Source organism: Ambystoma mexicanum, chromosome 6q, assembly GCF_040938575.1.
Source record: "Ambystoma mexicanum isolate Mex_15411 chromosome 6q, UKY_AmexF1_1, whole genome shotgun sequence".
Taxonomy (NCBI): domain Eukaryota; kingdom Metazoa; phylum Chordata; class Amphibia; order Caudata; family Ambystomatidae; genus Ambystoma; species Ambystoma mexicanum.
In genome coordinates, this window is record NC_090937.1 from 1,476,146,147 (window position 1) to 1,476,168,273 (window position 22,127).

Sequence of the window (22,127 nt, forward strand, 5' to 3'; positions counted from 1 at the left end):
TCTGTTGACTTGCTTTCTTTGACTTCATCTGTACTGCCATTCCAATTCTCATAATATTTGTTCTTTCTTGTACTCCTTGCTGATACTACCGAAGCAACCCTCTCCACGAAAATGTTGCCTATTAGTTTTACAAATCATCAAATATGCTGATTCTTGATTAGTTTGTATCTTTTTCCAATGATATACGATACTTCATAATAATCAAGTACAAGCTCCATACCCTGATTGATTCTCAGCTCGATGTAACCCGTCTCTCTGATGTTGCAGTCAGCAACGAGATGTGTGTGCTGCAGAAAATTATAGTCAATACTATAAGTGGTGGGCAACCTGCAGCCCTCAAGGGTTTTTGGCTTACCACTCCCATCAGCCGTATCAAACATAGTAAACAGTGAGCGATCAGGGAATTTGTAGGCCAAATAATCTGGTGGGCAGCAGCATGCCCACCACTGCCACAACTGCTTCACATCAACAGTACTGATGCTCTCATAAGTTTGGTCTTGGTTCTCTGTGAAAATGTTGTCAGCAAAAAACATCACAAGTGGATCAGTGTTTTTACCATGACTCTTAAAAAGCCTTACACAACATATTCTAGGACTGGCGCTACCTACTGTTCTACAATTTGGGAAAAAGTCGTTGATAGTAGTCAGGATGCACGTCTGAAGAAACATTGCTTCCTGACATTTATACTGGAGGCACTATCACTCGATAAAGGAACAGTGTGTGGTTTGGTTGACACCAGCACCCAGTGGATAATAAAATGGTTTTCAGAGCTTTAATTTTGTATACATTGGGTTCTGCTGATGTCAGGATTACAGAAAAAGTTGGCAACAATATGCCCTTGGGCGACAGAGGGACTTCTTCACAAAGGATTAAACACATATTTATTTAAAGGTCATCGCTTGAAAGCCAAGGGCAGAGTTCCCATTCAAAGGATTTTCAAATTGTGTGATGCCTACTAACATCCAGATTGCACTTGATAGACTGATTTTTTAATAAGTCCAAGTCCATTTGTTTTTTGAGTCTGTTAGTTGAATTTTTGTTAATTTTGCCTGAATTTGAAACTCTCCCCTTATACTACAGTATAAATGTTAATAATTATTCCAGCGGCTGTTTTGTCTATATCATCATCAGTTACTTGTTTTATATGTTAATTAATTCACAACTTTTGTTGCAATACATCTCGATCTCCAGTACCCTTTGTGCGCTATCCAGCCCTAGTCATAGAGGCGGCCTACGTTGAACGGCACTAAGGCCACAAAATAACCCACTTTTGAGAACCTACTTATGCCCACGCTGCGGCTGCACAGAATGGACTTGTTCTTGGACCATTAATGTCCAATAGTGGATTACCCTCCTCTCCAAAACGTGCTGAGTCACCTCAAAGACACGTGCACACACAGAACACTCGGACGTTCCAGTCCACCGGTCCTGATGAAGGCCCGTACAAAAGTGGCTTACACTATAGCCGATCTGGGCCGAAACACCTCCGTGTAGACTCCTAACCTCAAGTCACAGTGTTCAGAATGCACACTGTTCATGATTGTGCAATATAGCACTTTGTTTTGTCTTTTATCTCACTGTTTGGACCCCAGTTGCGCGTTGATGCGACAGTAGGCAATGTATTGTTTAGACTGTATGTATTGACATTCAAGCTAATTGTCTTGGAGTTTTTTGTTACAGTACCACCTGTTGTCTGTACAATTGTATCAAATGGGTTTTCTCTGTTGTGTGTAAAAATCAGTCAATCATGTTTCTACCTGTGACTAAAAATCATTCCTTGAAACAATGAAGTTGTGTCTCCTACATTATATGAAGTAGACATGTGGGTTCGGTGTGGTGGCAGGACTGACCCTATTTACCTACATTGTTTACCCTTTCTCCTCAAGACAACAAGTGGTCTGCACTCAAAGATGTTGGTGTCAGTTTGAGTGTATTCCCTTGTGTGGATGTGTGGCCTAAGTGACTGAATTGAAGAATCATTTATATTGAACAGAGGACACTTGGACGAAAGGGCAATCTGCATAGTACTCTTTGGCATGTCAAACAATAGCTATCCTTTCATTTACATTTAATTGAGTATTGAAGAGTAACTGTTTAGAGCTTCTTAAGAGCTTGCTATTGGTAATTTTAGTTTTGCTGATTGGCAACAAATGTCGAAAAATCTCTTCCCATGAACTAACATAGGAGCCTCAACAGTCATTCTACATTTTCGGGGTTTGCTATTGTGCATGAAATGCCAATCCATAACATAGTGGATGTTTATGAAGAGAGTGTATTACTTTTTTGGTGGCTGAATGAAACATTATGCTATGAAAACGGCAATTGCCAGCGACTGGTTCAGTCTGGCCACAATCTCTGAGTTTCAATGACCTGATCTGCATTGTGTATTGCTTGCTCGACTAAAATTGGGGGTCAGGGTCCTTCAAACCTTGCATAGAGGTTATAAGAGAAAAGAGAGGTTTTCTTAAAAACCCTGTTGAATACAGCTGTATTCTTCTTGAAATTTCTTCTCAATGTTCCGGATGATCAAGTGATTCCATATTACCAGGACTCCACTTTCCATTTCTACATTTTCATTTGATTAACTTGTACATTCTGGTGAATGTAGACATTGCAAAATGTGAGTAGCATTGCCCGCTACATTGGCATTTTTTGCTTAAATTTCCAATGTTATACTCACAATGCTCAACTCATTTTCAGGCTTCCCTCAGCCACCTCCTTTCCTTCTCTCATCTCTGATTGCCTAACTGCCATTCAAGATGGCTGTGCTGCCAACGATCTCTGTCTAAATGCCAACAAGACTGCAATCTTCCTCATCGGTACACCCTCATCATCCTTTCCCCTCACTCTCTGGCCGGCCTCCCTTTGCCCTCCTCCTACCCCTACCTGCGAGGCTAAGAACCTTGGGGTCATCTTTGACTCCACACTTTCCTTCTCCTCCCACATCTCAGACGTCTTTAAAAAGCCAAACTTCCTTCTGCACCTCCTCAGATGTACTTTGCCTTTCTTCTCCTTCCCCCAGAAGCTCACTGTCTCACAAGCTCTGGTTCTCTCTAGGTTGGACTACTGTAACAGCTAATTTCTAAATCTACCAACCTCTACTTTCTGCCCTTTACAACTAATCCAGAACAGGGCTGTACGACTTGTCCTTGGCCTCAAGCCCAGGCACTGTATCTCTTCAGCCCTGAAATCCCTTCATTGGCTCCCAGTGGATGCAAGGATAAAATGTAAAACCCTCTGCATTGTCCACAAGGCTTTCTGGGGCCTGGGTCCAAAATACCTTCAACTATCCCTCTGTAAATACCTCCCCTCTCGAGCTCTTCGCTCCTCTACCTCTAACTCCCTCAGGGTCAGTCGTTTTTCAAAGAAACGAGCTGGGGGTAGATCTCTGTTTTCGGCTGGGGCCTCCCTTTGCAACAACCTCCCTGCCACTCTGAAACTTGAGAAGAACCATCTCCCGTTCAGGAAGCACCTCAATACCTTCTTCTTTCCTTCTGCTTTGCACCCCTTCTCCCCAGCTTATCTGTTTTCTCTCTTGGCACTGTGCACCTGGCCACCCTGTGTCCACTATGCAAAGGTATCTGCTCACCCTGCCGCCCTCCTGTACAGCCTCCTGGCCACCCCTTGCAATGGGATCTGTATCTGTAACCATACAGTCCCCTACCCTGCTTTTCTTCTGCACTTATCAAATATAACCTGTCGGTTAAACCCAGCACTTGCCACTTGCTGGCTGCACTACCACTGTTTATCGCCTTTATTTATTTACTTATTTATTTTGTATTATTGTTTTATCAGTGTTAGGGAGAATTCTACCGAATGGCTAATTTCCCTTACCTACTGAGTCCCTCAGCAGCATTGCTGGATTTCTAGGATATTTTATTTTCACCTGGTAAGAGTGTGAGCCTTTTTTCCCACTCTTACATGTGTTTTGCTGTGTGTTTTACATTTGTGTGTTCATAGACTGTGGAGCCTCACCTACTCCATAGGCATCATCTTTTTACTGTGTGTCACACAGCACCTTTAGTGCAGTGACACATGGTTGTCTTTTTCAGACTTCCCACTTTAAACTCCATTTTCAGGGACTGACTACTGTCTCCCAGAACATGTAAAGTTGCCATTGACTTTATTAGTCTTTTTAAAGTCACAGACCCAGTACAAACTATCTTCCATAGAGTACTGGGAAGGGTTGTCTTTCTCTCATGGAACATTATTTCGTTCCCCTTTCTTTAAGATTTGGCTGGTGGCAGTGGTATTTACCATATTTTTTTTCTACCGCGGTCTATGAAAATAGCCTTGGTACTGTTTTAGGCTTTGTTAGTAGCCTCGAACTTCAATCCGCTGGACCCCATTTACTTTTATTTGGTTCCGGCTGGGTTTATTCGCCATTTCTTTTTGTAAAGGTCGTTCTTGTGTTTTACTCTGCGCACCAAACCAGGTTTGGTTCCTTTGTTCACCGTCCTTTGGCGGGCTTCTGCACAGAAGCCCTCCTTAGCTTAGACGCCTGAGAATCTAGATAGACAGGATGTGAGGGAGGGGTTTGATTGGCTAGGTGACTGTCCTGCCAGGACAGCCACCCTGCTGTGTGATTGACAGCCAGGCTGTGTGAATGGGGGAAAACTGCATAAAAAAGCAGGTCTATGGGACTTGGAAGGCAGAGTCGCCACTGGATCGAGAGAACCGAAGAGAATCTGAAGGAAGAGGACTGCTGCAACTACTGAACCTCCTGGTGAAGCCCTGCTGCGGGTCCGAATCTCCTAAACTTTGACGACAGAGAAGATCTGCAAGGAATCTTCTTCCCTTTAGCTGGTGGGACCAACCAGTTCGCCAAACACCAAGCAAGGCCTCCGTCCCCTGGTCGAATTTGCTGTGCATCGCTGCAGTGAACCGGATAGCCAGGAGGACCGGACCCTGTTTGGGTTTTAAGAAGCGCATCTTTTATTTGTTGCTTTGCTCTGCTGCTGGTTTCTTCCATTGGCAGTGCAGGACCCTCCAGTCTTCCTCCTTCGTGTCAGTCCAACAGTCGCTTCAGGAACTGTGAGCCTGCAGGATCTGCCAGGAACTTCTGCCTCAGCTACATCATTTTTCTTCTTCTAAGGTACTGTTCAAACCCGGTTGTTTGTTCCGTCCGACCCCGGTGAAAGTGTTTTAAATCTTTTGCAAATCCGAGGGCTTATGCTTCTCTACTCTTTTAAATAACTTTTCCTTCGACCAACTTCGTTTCGAACTCTTGGCAAAGACTTAACCGCGAACTACTCTGAACTGTGTGATCCTCTGCAAAGACTCTGAACCATTAACATTCGCCCAGGCCTATTGATTTGAATCCTCATTGTAGCAAGCCTTTTCTAGATTGCCCTGCCTACTTACTTGTTGGTGCTGTTTGATTTTGTATAACCTTGTCTTTCCCTCCCTTTTTAAATTGCTGGAGTGCCATTTTGCTCACACGTCATTTTGAGCTTAACTTTTCCACAATTGATTGGGTGTTGTGTAGTATATTAAGAGTGTGATTTCTCTGCTGCTTTACTTAGTGAACTGTTTTACAAATGAATGTGTAAACAAATGTATATTCTTTTACTCAGAAACCTGGAGTCAGTGTTTGTTTGAACCATAGCAATTGCTGTCCTTTGTGTAACTTCTGATACTGCTCACTTTACTCTTGAGATAAGTCTGGCTGCTCAGCCATCGCTACCAGCGTACTGTGTAGTACAGGCTTGTACCAAAGGTGAATTTGTACTGTCACTTGTAGTCTTAATTATGTGTGGTGTTCCCAAAGGGTACTGCATATGATTCTGCCTAACTATCTGTTTCTCCTCTGTTCCGCACTTTCCACTTCTCCCCCCTTCCTTGCACTTTTCCCCTTTTCCCTTCCCCATGCAATTGCGCGTTCTCAATGGGGCCTAGTAAGATCGTTGTTTTGTTCTCCCCTGCTCCTCTCCCTTGCCTTGTCACGCTCTGAAACACTTGTGTACTAGCGCAATGTAAATAAAATATCATATCATATATCATATCATATCATATCAATACCTGTATTGTTTGGGGCGCCGCTTGTGAAAGAGGAGACTGAGCCAGTCGTTGCATAGGATCAGGTGTGATACTGGCATTTGGCACCATTCAACAGCAGCAATTTGGCAGCGCAGGAACCTGGCAGAAACTCTACCATGGAGTGGGCCAGTGTGAGACTGCAATGAAAGGACAGATGACAGCAGCGACTGTGGTTTGCCACTGCTGTCTTCAGCCGAATGGTGTAATCCTCCTGCTACACTCCTCATGGTGGTTTCTTCCAGGAACCCACGGGTACTGAGTTCCTTTTGATAACTTGTAATGCAGGAGATCCCAAAGACTATGTTGTGGCACCTGAACAAGTGAACAGACTGCCGGCCGGGCCGCTGGCTCCACGACAGAGAGGTATGGCGGGCAGCCAATACTTTTATCAAGGCCTGGGAAATATCACTGCTGTCATATTATCCAGCAGGTAGCTCCTGCTTGACCAATTGTAGCGTTATAATGGTACTCTCAGCGAATCATTTTGTGACTCTAATCTCAGGATGTCTTGTGCTGTAACTGGAAATTTATGCTCGGGAGCGTGATGTCCTTCAGAAGCGTCCGCAACCTGGCAAGTCTGCTTTCGTGTTCAGGTTTGAATGCTGGAGACATGACAGGGCAGCAATGAGACTTGTAATCTCTTGATGAGCCTAACCCTTTAGGGATTCGGGTTTTCCTGATCTTCCCTTCTACCATTGATCCTTTCCCAGCATTTTGCTTATAGCTCGAGTGTGACATCTAACAACACACCCTTCTTCAGTCTTCCCAATGTGAAGAAACCCTGTGAAATATGTGGGTGTATAATTAGCTGGAGGGTTGTGAAATACAATAGTCCCATTTCATGAGCAATTTCTGTTTCATTATTTAGTGGGGTAAGACAGCAACATGGCATTCAATGTATGCATCTGGTCACAAGTGTCACGCATTCATCTTTGGAGAGTGTCCTCTGTTGTGATTAATCTATATAACTGTGTTGAATTAACAAGTATGAAACATACATTAACAAAGTGTCGTGTTCCCTAAGGTTGCACGTATCACTGTTTTATATGATATATATACATGCTTACATGTTTTACTTGCTTCAGAATGACTGCGATTGGAGGGCAAGGGCTGTACTTATTTTCCTTGACTTGATTTCTTCCATGTTTCATTTTCTCATTAAACCTCAGAATTGAGCTCCGCGCGCTCGGCAAGGTCAACAAGGGCGACGAGCTGAGCGTCTCCTACGTAGATTTCCTGAATCTGAGCACAGAGAGGAAGGAGCAGCTGAAAGGCCAGTATTACTTCGACTGCACCTGCGAGCACTGCACCAAGGGCCTCAAGGATGACTTGATGCTGGCCGCAAAGGCCGACGGCGAGACCAAGGTACGCCGCGCTCACTCTAACTCACTGCAATGGACACCTGATCATTCCTCACATCACGCATTCACTCCGGATACATGATGTTTGAGGTGCACGCTGGGATAACGCATTGCGCGTTCGCTGCACTCTTAAACATTTCTACAGTGATTTGTGTATTACTGTTTGCTGTAGCTGAAACATTAGAGGGGGTGTGTGTGTGTATTTGTGCCACCCCGGGAACAAGGATGGGGACGAATAGGTGCGAGTGCTTCAGAATGCTTTATGAAAGGGGTGCAATAGGGAAAAGATCAAAGGATGTGGTAGTATGGAGAGCTGAATACAGGTCAGTGCAATAATAGCTATATGAATCACCACAAGTGATTATGGATGATGCCTTGACAAAGCCTTGTGTCAAAGACGAAACACGCCTTGGCAAGGCACAATTGGGCCAGCTTCTTTTGTCTTTTAAAAATATTGGAAACAAATTTGCATTTTTCAATTCTTCAATGCTGGGTGTTGCTTTTAATCCATTGCACCATTCTTCCATACATCAGTGGTGTTATACGGCAGGCATCCGAGAAAATATTTAAAGGAAAAGGAAGGTTTGCAGACCTTTGCATGACTGAACACAGTCAACTTCGAGACAATGGGCCTCATTCCGAGTACGGCGCTAACCAATGGCGCTATTAACGCCTTGGTTGACGCCGTACCCGGACCGGCAGCGCCTTGGTGGATGGCGGAATTACCGCCCCATTCCAAGGTTGGTGGGGCGGTAATTCCCCATTCACCAAGGCTCTTCCCCATTCCCAAATGAGCCCCCATCGGGCTCAATGGGAATGGGGAAGATGCAAATAACGGTGACCGTTCATTACGGTCACCGTTATTGGCTTGGAGGCCCCTTTGCGCCCTCAACTTTAACACCTGCTCAAAGCAGGCGTTAAGGGCGAGGGCGCAAAGGGAACTCGGAGTATGGCGGTAAGGGATTACCACCACCGGTCTCGTTACCGGTGGCCGCTATCCCTTACCGCCATACTCGGAATGAGGCCCAATGAGTAGGAAGAGTGCCCTTAGTGTGTGCTCGTATGCAAAGAGCTCTTTCTTCTCATAGACCGTGGTGCAGCTGGCTGTCCTGGATTAAAGCATGGGCCTCTGCATTCATCAATACGATGTTCATACCCAGTTAAGTCTTCCGCTTTCATTAGTGGCAGAACATGAATGCTTGAGGGTCTATCTATTTGCTGTTGAAGATTGAATAGAACTTCGTCTTATTTATTTATGTAATAACACGCTGAGTGCGTTTTCAAAGTGCGGGTCGGGAATTCGAACCCCTGTTGCTCTGCGCGGTCTTGCTTCCAAAACCAGCACATTGAACATGTGCTGTCCTCCGGCCAAGTTTAGCCCATCCACACTCCTAGTCCAATCTTGGCTTTTATCTTGATCATGTCTATGTATTTCCTGTACTTAGGGCTCATCACAGCTCTGGTGGCAATGCTAAAGCTGCCTGCTTTAGCACACACTGCATTACAAGGAAATTGGGAATACCGGCAGTGGTAAATAGCTCTGTATTACAAGGCCTAAATCTTCCTTGGGATACCAGCAATTATTACCTCGGCATTAGTGGTCGAGGTAAACATTGAAAAAGGTCCCCTAGTGTATTTTCAAGTTTTCTATCTGTACAAAAGTGAATTGCAAGCACTTGCCTTCAATACAGGAAACAAAAGAATTGTTTTCTTGTGGCACTGGTAAGGGTAAAAAAGTAGGCATCTCTGCAGGCCTTCTCACCATCTTTCTCATGTAATGCATTCAATTGTCACATTACAAAAGAATTGTCCAGTACAGTATGAGCTGTTACTTTACATATTCAGATTCCATTCCAATGAAAAAGGTGGTAATTGGAAAAACACATATATATATATATATGAAGGAAAGTGTGTATTTCAGTAAATCCACAGCTGTTACTGCCATGACAGCATTAATAATGTAATGAGGGGGTGAATCTCAAATTACCACTGTGGTAATGGTAATAACCACCAGCAGGATTGTAGTAAGGACATAGAGTTTGCCAAATCTCTGCTAAGTCTCTTGGGGTGCCCGGCTCTCACATCCAAAGCACAGGGTGCAAATATATAAATCTTGTTCCAGCAATCTCCTTTGAGAAAAATTAAATCTTTCCTAGGCTTTCCAATCCTGTGTTATCTCTCTCTCTGCTCCTACTTTGCCCCCTCACAAAACCGCCCCTTCACTCTGCTGGACTTTTAATCTACAATTGTGTTCAAATCCCCTATCATGTTCGTTTAAGATTTGTTGTATTTCTGTCAAGACGCTTGCCCTGAAGCTTCCTGAATGCCCTGATGGCATTAGGCTTTGGTACTGCACTACATGACACTGGGCAATAGCAATGACAGCAGAGTTGCATTTTGTAACTACTTTCACTATTGTAAGGGCCCATCAAACCATCTCCTCTCATGATTCTCATATGGCCCAAGATATAGTGATGGGCCCCTGTACCATTATTACTGGTTTTTATTGCCATTAGCACGCTAGGTTTTTAATCCGTGGTGCTGAAAGCAATACTTTTGTTTGAATGAATGAGGTGCGTTCTTGCGGCGTCCCGTTCATTCCAACAAATACTTACCAAAGATGGCCACCATGGAAATAGAAGGTGGAGCTTCATGCAGAGCTCTTCTTCTAGTTCCATGGCAGCTGTGGATGCAGAGCCGCCACTAAAGAATCGGGTAAGATGGATACGGGGGAGGGAAAGCAAGGGATTTGAGAGGACCTGAAGGGGGTAGGGTGGAGGGAAGATGGGGTTGGATTGTGGGATTCTGGCCACGATCCGAACATCATTGACATGCGGGTGACACCCAGATGTGCCATAATCTTGAGGGTGCTTAGATATGCTCTCGTTGGGCCTGATTTACGAATCGTTTTCCAATGGGGTTTTCCTGTAGGAGAAGGCTCTTGTAAATCAGGCCATTGTCTTTAATCTATTGGAAACGTTCATACCTAGAGGCAAGAGACAACTTGAACATCAAACTAACAACCTCACCCGCCCATAATCGCTACTGGTTATAATACTTATATAGAGTTGTATGAATGTTAGCACTTGCCACACTTGAACTAAGTTGTGGACATTGGCATGGGCATTGACCATATGTAGTTGCGAATTAAGGCAGGTGCCGCTCCTGGATGTAATTGCAAGCATTGGCATGTGCCTCGTTTCGAAGGGACTGGGAGCGATAGCCTGCCTAGCTGGACAGCAATGCCAACTAACCAATCCACTAACAATATTACACCTCTGCATACACCTCTCAATCCCTAACCAAACACAACCACAAGCCTAAAACACAACAATCTCCACAAATTTCACTACACTGCAACAACAAAAGATACCACAAATAGACTTGCACAACAGCACACGACGACTACCGACGACTACCGACCGTAAAACACTCAAAGCCGAGCCAACGGATCCACCGGGCTGAGGTGCTCTCTTGCACTTTTCCAGCTTATTCCCACTAACCCCCCCCCCCCCTCCCACTTTCTCTTTTTTTTCAAAGCCCCAGAGTGCCAGGGGACCACTTCGGTGGTGATAGTGTGCGATACAAATATCCTATAACTTTATGTGTTCTTTGTTTTGAAGATCCATAAGTTACAGTCTCAGATTGGAAGCATATTTGCACAGAGATTTGTTTAGTTGATTTCAATTTCTTACTCATTGCCAGACCAAGGTGACCTCTTAGAGATGCAGTTCTGTTAGGCAACACTAGACGAGCCTGCCATAAAAATAAATCAAAGTAATTATTTCAGACCAGAAATAGCACCCTAATAACAATCTCCAGTTCAGGTATGGCCGATATCTCTAGAGATGGACCTAGGATAACAATACCTGAAATGTAAAAGGAGATCCCTCACACCTGCTCTCTTTCACCATGAGTTGATTAGAAAGCGCTTTTGTCTTGTGGTTAAATAGAAGGTTAAACCAGGCAGCCCTCTTTTCTGCAGCACACCCCTCATACTGATAATAAGGTGCACTGATGCCACATGTATTGAAGTTAAAGAAAAATAATCCCATTTCAGATGGAACGCCATCTCCAGCAAGCTCCATGTGGATACCGGGATCATCGTTAGGGTTAGGACAGTCCTTTAGTCGCAGTGAATCTTCCTGGTTGTTTTGTTTTTGAACCAGGAGCTGCAATGCTCCAAAATTCCACAAGAAAGAGTGGCATCAGGGTCTGGTGCTTTCCTGCGAAATCCCCAATACTGGGTATGGGGTGTGGCCCACACTCAGGTGACCCATACCCGGCGCTGCTTGTGATGTTCATGTAGCGTGTGACTGACAAAATGGAGGCATCAGCATGAAAGCGGTTGCACAAGTGGCTGAAGAACTGAGACGAGTGCTGGTTTAGGGCCTGATTCATGGAAGCTTTTTATAATGGTGCAATCCCATAGGAAAACGTTCTGTGAATCAGGCCCGTAGTATCGAGGACTTTAAAGTTCAGTGTCATGACTCTTTCCCTCCACAGCCATCTGCAGACGAGGTGAAGGAGGTTATGCAGTTTTCCAAAGAAACATTAGAGAAGATTGGAAAAGCGCGCACGGAAGGCCAGTACCATGAGGCAAGTTATGGCAAATGCCTACAATTACACATACAGTTCCGTACGGAATGCAAAAAAAGAAAAGCTTGAGGAAAGTGTGCGTGCTGCTATTGGGAGAGTGGCCGGGCCAGTGGACTACGTAAGCCAAATCCACTCCATGGTTTCTGGATATCCATGTAAAAACATATATGAGTACACTGGGCCCGATTCATGGAATAGTGAATTTGCACTGCTGGCACAAACCCTGATTCATGGAAAACTGAAAAGTGTATTTTTACTGTGCAAAGTCCGGGCAAAGTCACTTTTCAGCAGTGCAAATTCCCTTTGAACCGGGCAAATATTCCATGAATGGGGCCCACAGACTCTAAATGGAAGTTGTTTACTCATTTATTATGTTTACTGTAAGACACGGTTGTGGATCACCAGGATGGAACTTGGAGAACTCCAGACTAGGCCCTAGCTCACTATGGGAGGTTTATCACACTGTAGGGGAGCAGGGCGGAGGCTGATTGTGAATATCGTGGTATTCATGCGAGTATTCACGCATGCAGGAGCTAACCTAGCCCTGTACCGAGGGATCTGCACTACGGCCTGATGATGGGCATGCGGAAAATATCGAGTTTTTACAATACTTCAGGCATTTCATTCCCCATGCTCGTTTAAGTTTAAAAATGTATTGCAAGTGCATTTCCCTTGGAAAATCAGAAGGGTTTTTGATTACGTTGTATTGCCCTGCCAGTGGGCAATTCTGCCTCCTATGTCCCCTCGAACCTGACTTATGTAGTGAGGGCACATAAGGATGGTTGCGAGCACATAGGAGCCTGTTTTGCCTGCTGGCATGGGCAATAACATTATTAGCATCTGCCTGGGTGCTAGGCGGCCAGGTGCGGGGCCAGAGGCCTGTTCGCCATCTACTGCACTGCCCACCGCTTGCCACCATGACATGGAAAGTGAAAATGGACGACACTGCCTTGGCCGTTGAGCGTCTGTTGCTGGGCAGCTGAGGCAGTGAAGGTCGTACCTGCTTTCTACGGTGTGGATGTGGTGCTGCGGATGAGCTGGGGCGATGGCTGAGGGGCAGCGGTGGTAAGGGCAGAAGGAGGGGCGAGCAAGGGCAGCGATGCAGCCAGAGGTTAGCGCAGGATGAGCAGGGATAGCAGGGGAATAGGGGATGAAGAACGTGGCGGGGCAAACATTGGGCTACTCGCAGGCATCAGGATCCATGGCTAGCTCAGCAACTAGTTCCTGTAGCCCTGGATCCTGATTGGCTGCCAGGATTCCAAAGTTGGACCTAGGGTGCTATTGTAAACTGGAAAGCGAGAAAGTCAGGGTCAGTAGTCCCCGGTAGCTGGCATCCAGCTTGCTCACGCAGCCCTAGATGTGTGTTGCAGCAGCAGTGTTGCCCATCCTCTTCCACTGGTTCTTGGTGTGCTTAGAGGTTGTTGTGTTGTTTATTTCGCTCCATCATTGAGAGGCATTCATTTCCTTCCTGAGGTCATGGGAAGCTGCTGCTGTTTCCTATCAGTGTTGGCTTGAAGGGACAGTCGCAGGGCACGGGCCACGCTTTCTTCATCACCTAGAAAGAGGAGAGCAGGGTTATAGAACATGACATGAGATGGGGACTTACCACTGGCATAAGCATTACAAATATTCTGGTCATTACTGTTGTCTAAGGATCAGCCAAGTCACAAGCAGTCCTGACCCATTACTTCTGAGCCGAGAAACCAAGCAGCTTGGCGTGCCGCCACCTGTTGCCCGCACTGCTTCACTATCTGTGCATGATGATAACATTTGAGTTGGTTATGCTTTTCCAGGTGATGAAGCTCTGCCGCGAGTGTCTGAAGAAACAGGAGCCCGTGTTGGCCGACACCAACATTTACCTGCTGAGGATTCTGAGCATAGCTTCTGAAGTGATGTCCTACCTGCAGAGCTTTGAGACGGCGGCTGACTATGCAAGGAGAATGGTGGAAGGTTACATGTGAGTTTGCTCTTGCACATTGCATGCACAGGCCAGTGATGGAGGATATCCAGTCTCATGCAGGAAAATGATCATGAAGGGATTTCAGTAAACAGCGGCTGCAGTCCTGCCAGCATAAAGATGGAGGAAGGATTTCAAATGGACATGGGATAGGTAGAGGGGGGCAGTGTATGTTGGTCATTGTCAAATAGAGGGAAATGTGCTGAGTGAGTGTCAGCAATGAAAACACTGGGGAAAGTTGCACACTGTCAATGCTCAGAGTCAAAATGATGATTTCATGTGGAAAATGACTGCTCTTGAAAATGAATTCTCTTTTTCAACAACAAACACTTTCATGGACTGATCGCAAACAAAGACCACCAAGGGCCCCACATCACAAAAATTCCTACTTTAATGAGTGAGAATCACGGTTGATAAAGCCCCTTCACAAACCTTTATGCCTCTGATGGCCCAGGTTCAATCCACAAACAGCAGCTACAGCATTAGATGGCATTAGATATTTTTTGTGATTATTTTTTTGGTTCCATCTTAGCAAATGTGTGCTTGATGCACTTAAGCGTGTGTTGAGCATTCCCTAGTCAATATGAAATGTGAGTGCCCAAACCCTGGGGACATCATATGGAGGCATGGAAAACGCTGCAGCAGGCATGCTGTTGACATGTAGACATATGACGCTCATCTCTGGTGGCCGCTTTGAGGGCACACACCTGGCTCAAGCTAAGACTCAGGTCATGGTTATGTTGCTTGACTGTGGCGTAACCACGCATATGCAGGTGGCAGCTTGAGTGTGAGTGGAGTTTTAATGCACGGCAGGACTTAGTGTATTGTCCACTCTGTGCACCGCCCATGCTCTGGATTCCTTAATTAAAGATAAGCATCTGGGCAAATCATCTGTGCACAGTTATGCATGTGGAGCTTTTGCAAAGCTAGTTCATACATGTCGAGGCTGTTCACAAGGCCATGACCATTTATGTTTTATTTCAGGAAACTCTATCATCCAAACAATGCCCAGCTGGGGATGGCACTGATGCGGGCAGGAGTGACTCATTGGCACGCTGGCATCATTGACGTGGGACATGGAATGATATGTAAAGCCTACGCAGTCCTCCTGGTTACCCATGGACCAACCCATCCCATCACCAAAGATCTGGAGGTTGGTACTCATAGTCTCTTGGTCCTGGACCCCCTTTTCTTTTAGAAAGTGCTTTTGAAGTGCATGTTAGTAGTGTTAGGCATCTTAGCAAGCACGCATGCTATAAAAGTATGTGATTTTTGGAGATGGTTTTAATCGCTGTAAAAGTACTTGTCATTGTTATCTAATCCAATGAGCTCAGAAGAATGAGGGCACGCTCAGTCGGCATTCAAACCTGTGGACACAAGCTGCATCTATCTGAGGGTAGCGCTTAACTTCCTTTACTAGCTAATAACGCCTCTGCAAACACGGTGGCGGGAATGCATGCAGACCTGCAGTCTACTAGATATCTTAAAGAAAACGGGAGCACTTCTTCCGTTTCCATCTATCTGAGAGTAGCACTTAACTTCCTGTACTAGCTAATAACTTGCTCTGCAGCCAGGGTGGTGGGAATGCCATGCAGGCCTGCAGTTTACTAGAGATCTAAAAGAAAACGGAAGCACTTCTTCCTTCTCCATCTATCTGAGAGTAGCACTTAACTTCCTGTACTAGCTAATACCTTCCTCTGCAGCCAGGGTGCAGGGAATGCCATGCAGGCCTGCAGTCTACTAGACATCTAAAAGAAAACGGAAGCACTTCTTCCTTCTCCATCTATCTGAGAGTAGCACTTAACTTCCTGTACTAGCTAATAACTTCCTCTGCAGCCAGGGTGGCGGGAATGCATGCAGGCCTGCAGTTTACTAGAAATCTAAAAGAAAACGGGAGCACTTCTTCCTTCTCCATCTATCTGAGAGTAGCACTTAACTTCCTGTACTAGCTAATAACTTCCTCTGTAGCCAGGGTGGTGGGAATGACATGCAGGCCTGCAGTTTACTAGAGATCTAAAAGAAAACGGAAGCACTTCTTCCTTTTCCATCTATCTGAGAGTAGCACTTAACTTCCTGTACTAGCTAATAACTTCCTTTGCAGCCAGGGTGGAGGGAATGCCATGCAGGCCTGCAGTCTACTAGACATCTAAAAGAAAACGGAAGCACTTCTTCCTTCTCCATCTATCTGAGAGTAGCACTTAACTTCCTGTACTAGCTAATAACTTCCTCTGCAGCCAGGGTGGCGGGAATGCATGCAGGCCTGCAGTTTACTAGACATCTAAAAGAAAACGGAAACACTTCTTCCTTCTCCATCTATCTGAGAGTAGCACTTAACTTCCTGTACTAGCTAATAACTTCCTCTGCAGCCAGGGTGGAGGGAATGCCATGCAGGCCTGCAGTCTACTAGACATCTAAAAGAAAACGGAAGCACTTCTTCCTTCTCCATCTATCTGAGAGTAGCACTTACCTTCCTGTACTAGCTAATAACTTCCTCTGCAGCCGGGGTGGCAGGAATGCATGCATGCCTGCAGTCTACTAGACATCTAAAAGAAAACGGAAGCACTTCTTCCTTCTCCATCTATCTGAGAGTAGCACTTAACTTCCTGTACTAGCTAATAACTTCCTCTGCAGCCAGGGTGGAGGGAATGCCATGCAGGCCTGCAGTTTACTAGACATCTAAAAGAAAACGGAAGCACTTCTTCCTTCTCCATCTATCGGAGAGTAGCACTTAACTTCCTGTACTAGCTAATAACTTCCTCTGCAAAAAGGGTGTCGGGAATGCCATGCAGGCCTGCAGTTTACCAGACATCTAAAAGAAAACAGAAACACTTCTTCCTTCTCCATCTATCTGAGAGTAGCACTTAACTTTCTGTACTAGCTAATAACTTCCTCTGCAGCCAGGGTGGAGGGAATGCCATGCAGGCCTGCAGTTTACCAGACATCTAAAAGAAAATGGAAACACTTCTTCCTTCTCCATCTATCTGAGAGTAGCACTTAACTTCCTGTACTAGCTAATAACTTCCTCTGCAGCCAGGGTGGAGGGAATGCCATGCAGGCCTGCAGTCTACTAGACATCTAAAAGAAAACGGAAACACTTCTTCCTTCTCCATCTATCTGAGAGTAGCACTTAACTTCCTGTACTAGCTAATAACTTCCTCTGCAGCCAGGGTGGAGGGAATGCCATGCAGGCCTGCAGTCTACTAGACATCTAAAAGAAAACGGAAGCACTTCTTCCTTCTCCGTCTATCTGAGAGTAGCACTTAACTTCCTGTACTAGCTAATAACTTCCTCTGCAGCCGGGGTGGCAGGAATGCATGCAGGCCTGCAGTCTACTAGACATCTAAAAGAAAACGGAAGCACTTCTTCCTTCTCCATCTATCTGAGAGTAGCACTTAACTTCCTGTACTAGCTAATAACTTCCTCTGCAGCCAGGGTGGTGGGAATGCCATGCAGCCTGCAGTTTACTAGAGATCTAAAAGAAAACGGAAGCACTTCTTCCTTCTCCATCTATCTGAGAGTAGCACTTAACTTCCTGTACTAGCTAATAACTTCCTCTGTAGCCAGGGTGGTGGGAATGACATGCAGGCCTGCAGTTTACTAGAGATCTAAAAGAAAACGGAAGCACTTCTTCCTTTTCCATCTATCTGAGAGTAGCACTTAACTTCCTGTACTAGCTAATAACTTCCTTTGCAGCCAGGGTGGAGGGAATGCCATGCAGGCCTGCAGTCTACTAGACATCTAAAAGAAAACGGAAGCACTTCTTCCTTCTCCATCTATCTGAGAGTAGCACTTAACTTCCTGTACTAGCTAATAACTTCCTCTGCAGCCAGGGTGGCGGGAATGCATGCAGGCCTGCAGTTTACTAGACATCTAAAAGAAAACGGAAACACTTCTTCCTTCTCCATCTATCTGAGAGTAGCACTTAACTTCCTGTACTAGCTAATAACTTCCTCTGCAGCCAGGGTGGAGGGAATGCCATGCAGGCCTGCAGTCTACTAGACATCTAAAAGAAAATGGAAGCACTTCTTCCTTCTCCATCTATCTGAGAGTAGCACTTACCTTCCTGTACTAGCTAATAACTTCCTCTGCAGCCGGGGTGGCAGGAATGCATGCATGCCTGCAGTCTACTAGACATCTAAAAGAAAACGGAAGCACTTCTTCCTTCTCCATCTATTTGAGAGTAGCACTTAACTTCCTGTACTAGCTAATAACTTCCTCTGCAGCCAGGGTGGAGGGAATGCCATGCAGGCCTGCAGTTTACTAGACATCTAAAAGAAAACGGAAGCACTTCTTCCTTCTCCATCTATCGGAGAGTAGCACTTAACTTCCTGTACTAGCTAATAACTTCCTCTGCAAAAAGGGTGTCGGGTATGCCATGCAGGCCTGCAGTTTACCAGACATCTAAAAGAAAACGGAAACACTTCTTCCTTCTCCATCTATCTGAGAGTAGCACTTAACTTTCTGTACTAGCTAATAACTTCCTCTGCAGCCAGGGTGGAGGGAATGCCATGCAGGCCTGCAGTTTACCAGACATCTAAAAGAAAATGGAAACACTTCTTCCTTCTCCATCTATCTGAGAGTAGCACTTAACTTCCTGTACTAGCTAATAACTTCCTCTGCAGCCAGGGTGGAGGGAATGCCATGCAGGCCTGCAGTCTACTAGACATCTAAAAGAAAACGGAAACACTTCTTCCTTCTCCATCTATCTGAGAGTAGCACTTAACTTCCTGTACTAGCTAATAACTTCCTCTGCAGCCAGGGTGGAGGGAATGCCATGCAGGCCTGCAGTCTACTAGACATCTAAAAGAAAACGGAAGCACTTCTTCCTTCTCCATCTATCTGAGAGTAGCACTTAACTTCCTGTACTAGCTAATAACTTCCTCTGCAGCCGGGGTGGCAGGAATGCATGCAGGCCTGCAGTCTACTAGACATCTAAAAGAAAACGGAAGCACTTCTTCCTTCTCCATCTATCTGAGAGTAGCACTTAACTTCCTGTACTAGCTAATAACTTCCTCTGCAGCCAGGGTGGAGGGAATGCCATGCAGGCCTGCAGTTTACTAGACATCTAAAAGAAAACGGAAGCACTTCTTCCTTCTCCATCTATCTGAGAGTAGCACTTAACTTCCTGTACTAGCTAATAACTTCCTCTGCAAAAAGGGTGTCGGGAATGCCATGCAGGCCTGCAGTTTACCAGACATCTAAAAGAAAACGGAAACACTTCTTCCTTCTCCATCTATCTGAGAGTAGCACTTAACTTTCTGTACTAGCTAATAACTTCCTCTGCAGCCAGGGTGGAGGGAATGCCATGCAGGCCTGCAGTTTACCAGACATCTAAAAGAAAATGGAAACACTTCTTCCTTCTCCATCTATCTGAGAGTAGCACTTAACTTCCTATACTAGCTAATAACTTCCTCTGCAGCCAGGGTGGAGGGAATGCCATGCAGGCCTGCAGTCTACTAGACATCTAAAAGAAAACGGAAGCACTTCTTCCTTCTCCATCTATCTGAGAGTAGCACTTAACTTCCTGTACTAGCTAATAACTTCCTCTGCAGCCAGGGTGGAGGGAATGCCATGCAGGCCTGCAGTTTATTAGACATCTAAAAGAAAACGGAAGCACTTCTTCCTTCTCCATCTATCTGAGAGTAGCACTTAACTTCCTGTACTAGCTAATAACTTCCTCTGCAGCCAAGGTGGCGGGAATGCCATGCAGGCCTGCAGTCTACTAGACATCTAAAAGAAAACGGAAGCACTTCTTCCTTCTCCATCTATCTGAGAGTAGCACTTAACTTCTTGTACTAGGTAATAACTTCCTTTGCAAAAAGGGTGTCGGGAATCCCATGCAGGCCTGCAGTCTACTAGACATCTAAAAGAAAACGGAAGCACTTCTTCCTTCTCCATCTATCTGAGAGTAGCACTTAACTTCCTGTACTAGCTAATAACTTCCTCTGCAGCCAGGGTGGCGGGAATGCATGCAGACCTGCAGTTTACTAGACATGTAAAAGAAAATGGAAGCACTTCTTCCTTCTCCTTTCTCCAGCTGATTAAGATAACAACCCAGGGTTTGTGCTCATACAAATTACCTAGCTAAAGATCAATGATGAAAAGTGCGGCATGTTCTGTGCAGTGCTCATTCGAGGGGCGCGTGACTACAGCAGATGACACATTGCATCAAATAGCGGCCTGACTTCATGCTACGCTGCAGTGCTACCTTTAGAACAGCTTTCTTGCTTCATCGCATAAACACGAGCAAGTAGAAGAAAACAAATGAAGAGAAAATGCAAATGAGAAAACATGGGGGCAAAATGGAGTGTGTGTGTGTTCTCTGCTAAATACAAACCTACTTGTAATGTTCACATGAACACGCACGTTCACTGGCCCACATGCATAGATCCCTGGGCGACTGATCCCAGTGGCTGACCCTAATAGACTTGAATCTACTGCTTTGCGCTTTCCAAAACGAGCCACACCTCCTGTTCAAATGATCTAAAGCGAAGTGGCAGCATATAATGGTGGGTTACACCTAGTCTGCGAGTCCTGATGCCCCAAATGCATCACCAACAAAACACGTAACTCTGGTCCCATCCTTTCATGGTAACCTCTCGTGGATGCAGTACTGGTGTAGTGGTGGGTGGGCCCGTGATCAGGGTCCAGGCAGGACCAAGGCAGGGTAGTTAGTACTAAGCTAGCTTTCTCTGATATGTGTGTTGTGATGGTTGGGTGACTGTCTATGTGGAATCCCAGATACCTGGTGCAGGGTGTCAGCGGAATTTTGAAGCCCTCAAAGTTCATAGCAGACAGTCAAACTTGGATGTTGGGGATGTTTGATGTTGTAGCACAAATTCTGTCTTGAGTGTTCCAAGGGGCTCCATGTAGCAGTTGAAGATATGTGAGAGGTTGTAGTCCTGTCAGACTCCAGAGGTGATGGATAGAGGTGGCGATCTGAAGGCATCCCTCTGGAAAAAATGATGGCTCTCTTTTGGGAAACAGTGGAACTAGCATAGAATGTTCCCAATATTGAGGGATTGATGGTCTACTGTTTGGAAGGTTTACACCAGAGGTAAGGGAATGTCCAGACTTGAACTCTGCTGGTGAAGGAAGGAACAACACAGATGACAGGCCTTCTCAGTCTACACCCCAAAACTCTGGAACCTCCACCCCATGAACATCCGACTCGCCCCCTTGCCTCTACAGTTCAGGAAGTAGCGCAATACCGTCCTCTTTAAGGAATGGTCCCTCCCTAACCTCTTAGTCCATACACCATCCACTCCCCATCATACCCGAGACTGGATGATTTGATCCCCACTGTTTCCTGTTACTTGTAGAGCCAATGTGGACAGTTGCCATCCCTCTGTTTCTTTTAGATCTCCACTCCCTTGTTTCTCTGCTCCCTAATCTTGTTCTTCCCCCTTTGATTGTAAAGTGCACTGTTGCTTTCCAAAGCTAGGGCTGCACTCAATAAATAGAAGGCTGCAAACATTAGAAAAAAGACCAGGAAGCAGGATTGTCCAGTGTTGAGGATGCAAAGTGCATTGTCTACCACCTGGAATGGTAGCTGTTTCAGTTCTCCATTTGGGCATTAAGACTCATTGATAGATCTCTAGGAGCCCAATAGCACCAATATGAGCTTTAAGTTGGAAAGCTCAAGATCCTTTAAAGATCTTGCCCAAGAAAGGAAAATTTGTGATGAGGTGGGTATTGCTCTGGCCATCATGGTCCATTGTTGCTGTTTCTTTAAGAAGTGGAGCTCTTCTTTGCTTTTGGAGACCATGGAGAAGGTGCCCTCAGTGAGGGTGAGCTCAAGGATTGCCAAGATGGGGTGAAGAACATCCATAGGTATTGTCTTTAGAAAAGGGACTGTAAAGAAGTCAGCTGAGTAGGATGTTGCTTTGAGGATGCTAGGATCTTTATTGAGTCTTTGTCAGGTCTTTCATGTTGTTGTTTTTTATGGAGGACTCAGTGGGACATGGTGTACTTTGGCATTAATATCAATGTCTGTGTAGATCTTGCTGACCTTGTCAACAAAGAAGTTGTTGATGGCAATGGACCGCTGAAGAGAATGTGGCATGGCAGGGACAGGGATTGGCGATGCACGGCTTGACTGAAAGCTTAGCCTTTGATGTTGGTAATGGCTATGGTGGTCTGGTATTAGGAGGCTTTGCTGTGGTAATAAT

The 22,127-nt window shown here is 45.4% G+C and overlaps 1 protein-coding gene across 2 annotated transcripts in view; it reads left to right on the forward strand.

The window, feature by feature from the left end:
* The window catches only part of SMYD1 (SET and MYND domain containing 1), a 169,037-nt gene that overhangs the window by 141,752 nt on the left and 5,158 nt on the right, over positions 1-22,127 (forward strand). For both annotated transcript variants that reach the window (XM_069632198.1, XM_069632197.1), the window contains 4 exons: positions 7,209-7,404; positions 11,907-11,999; positions 13,793-13,956; positions 14,941-15,109. In XM_069632198.1, the coding sequence (XP_069488299.1) occupies positions 7,209-7,404; positions 11,907-11,999; positions 13,793-13,956; positions 14,941-15,109 (622 nt within the window). The remainder of the gene's footprint in view (positions 1-7,208; positions 7,405-11,906; positions 12,000-13,792; positions 13,957-14,940; positions 15,110-22,127) is intronic.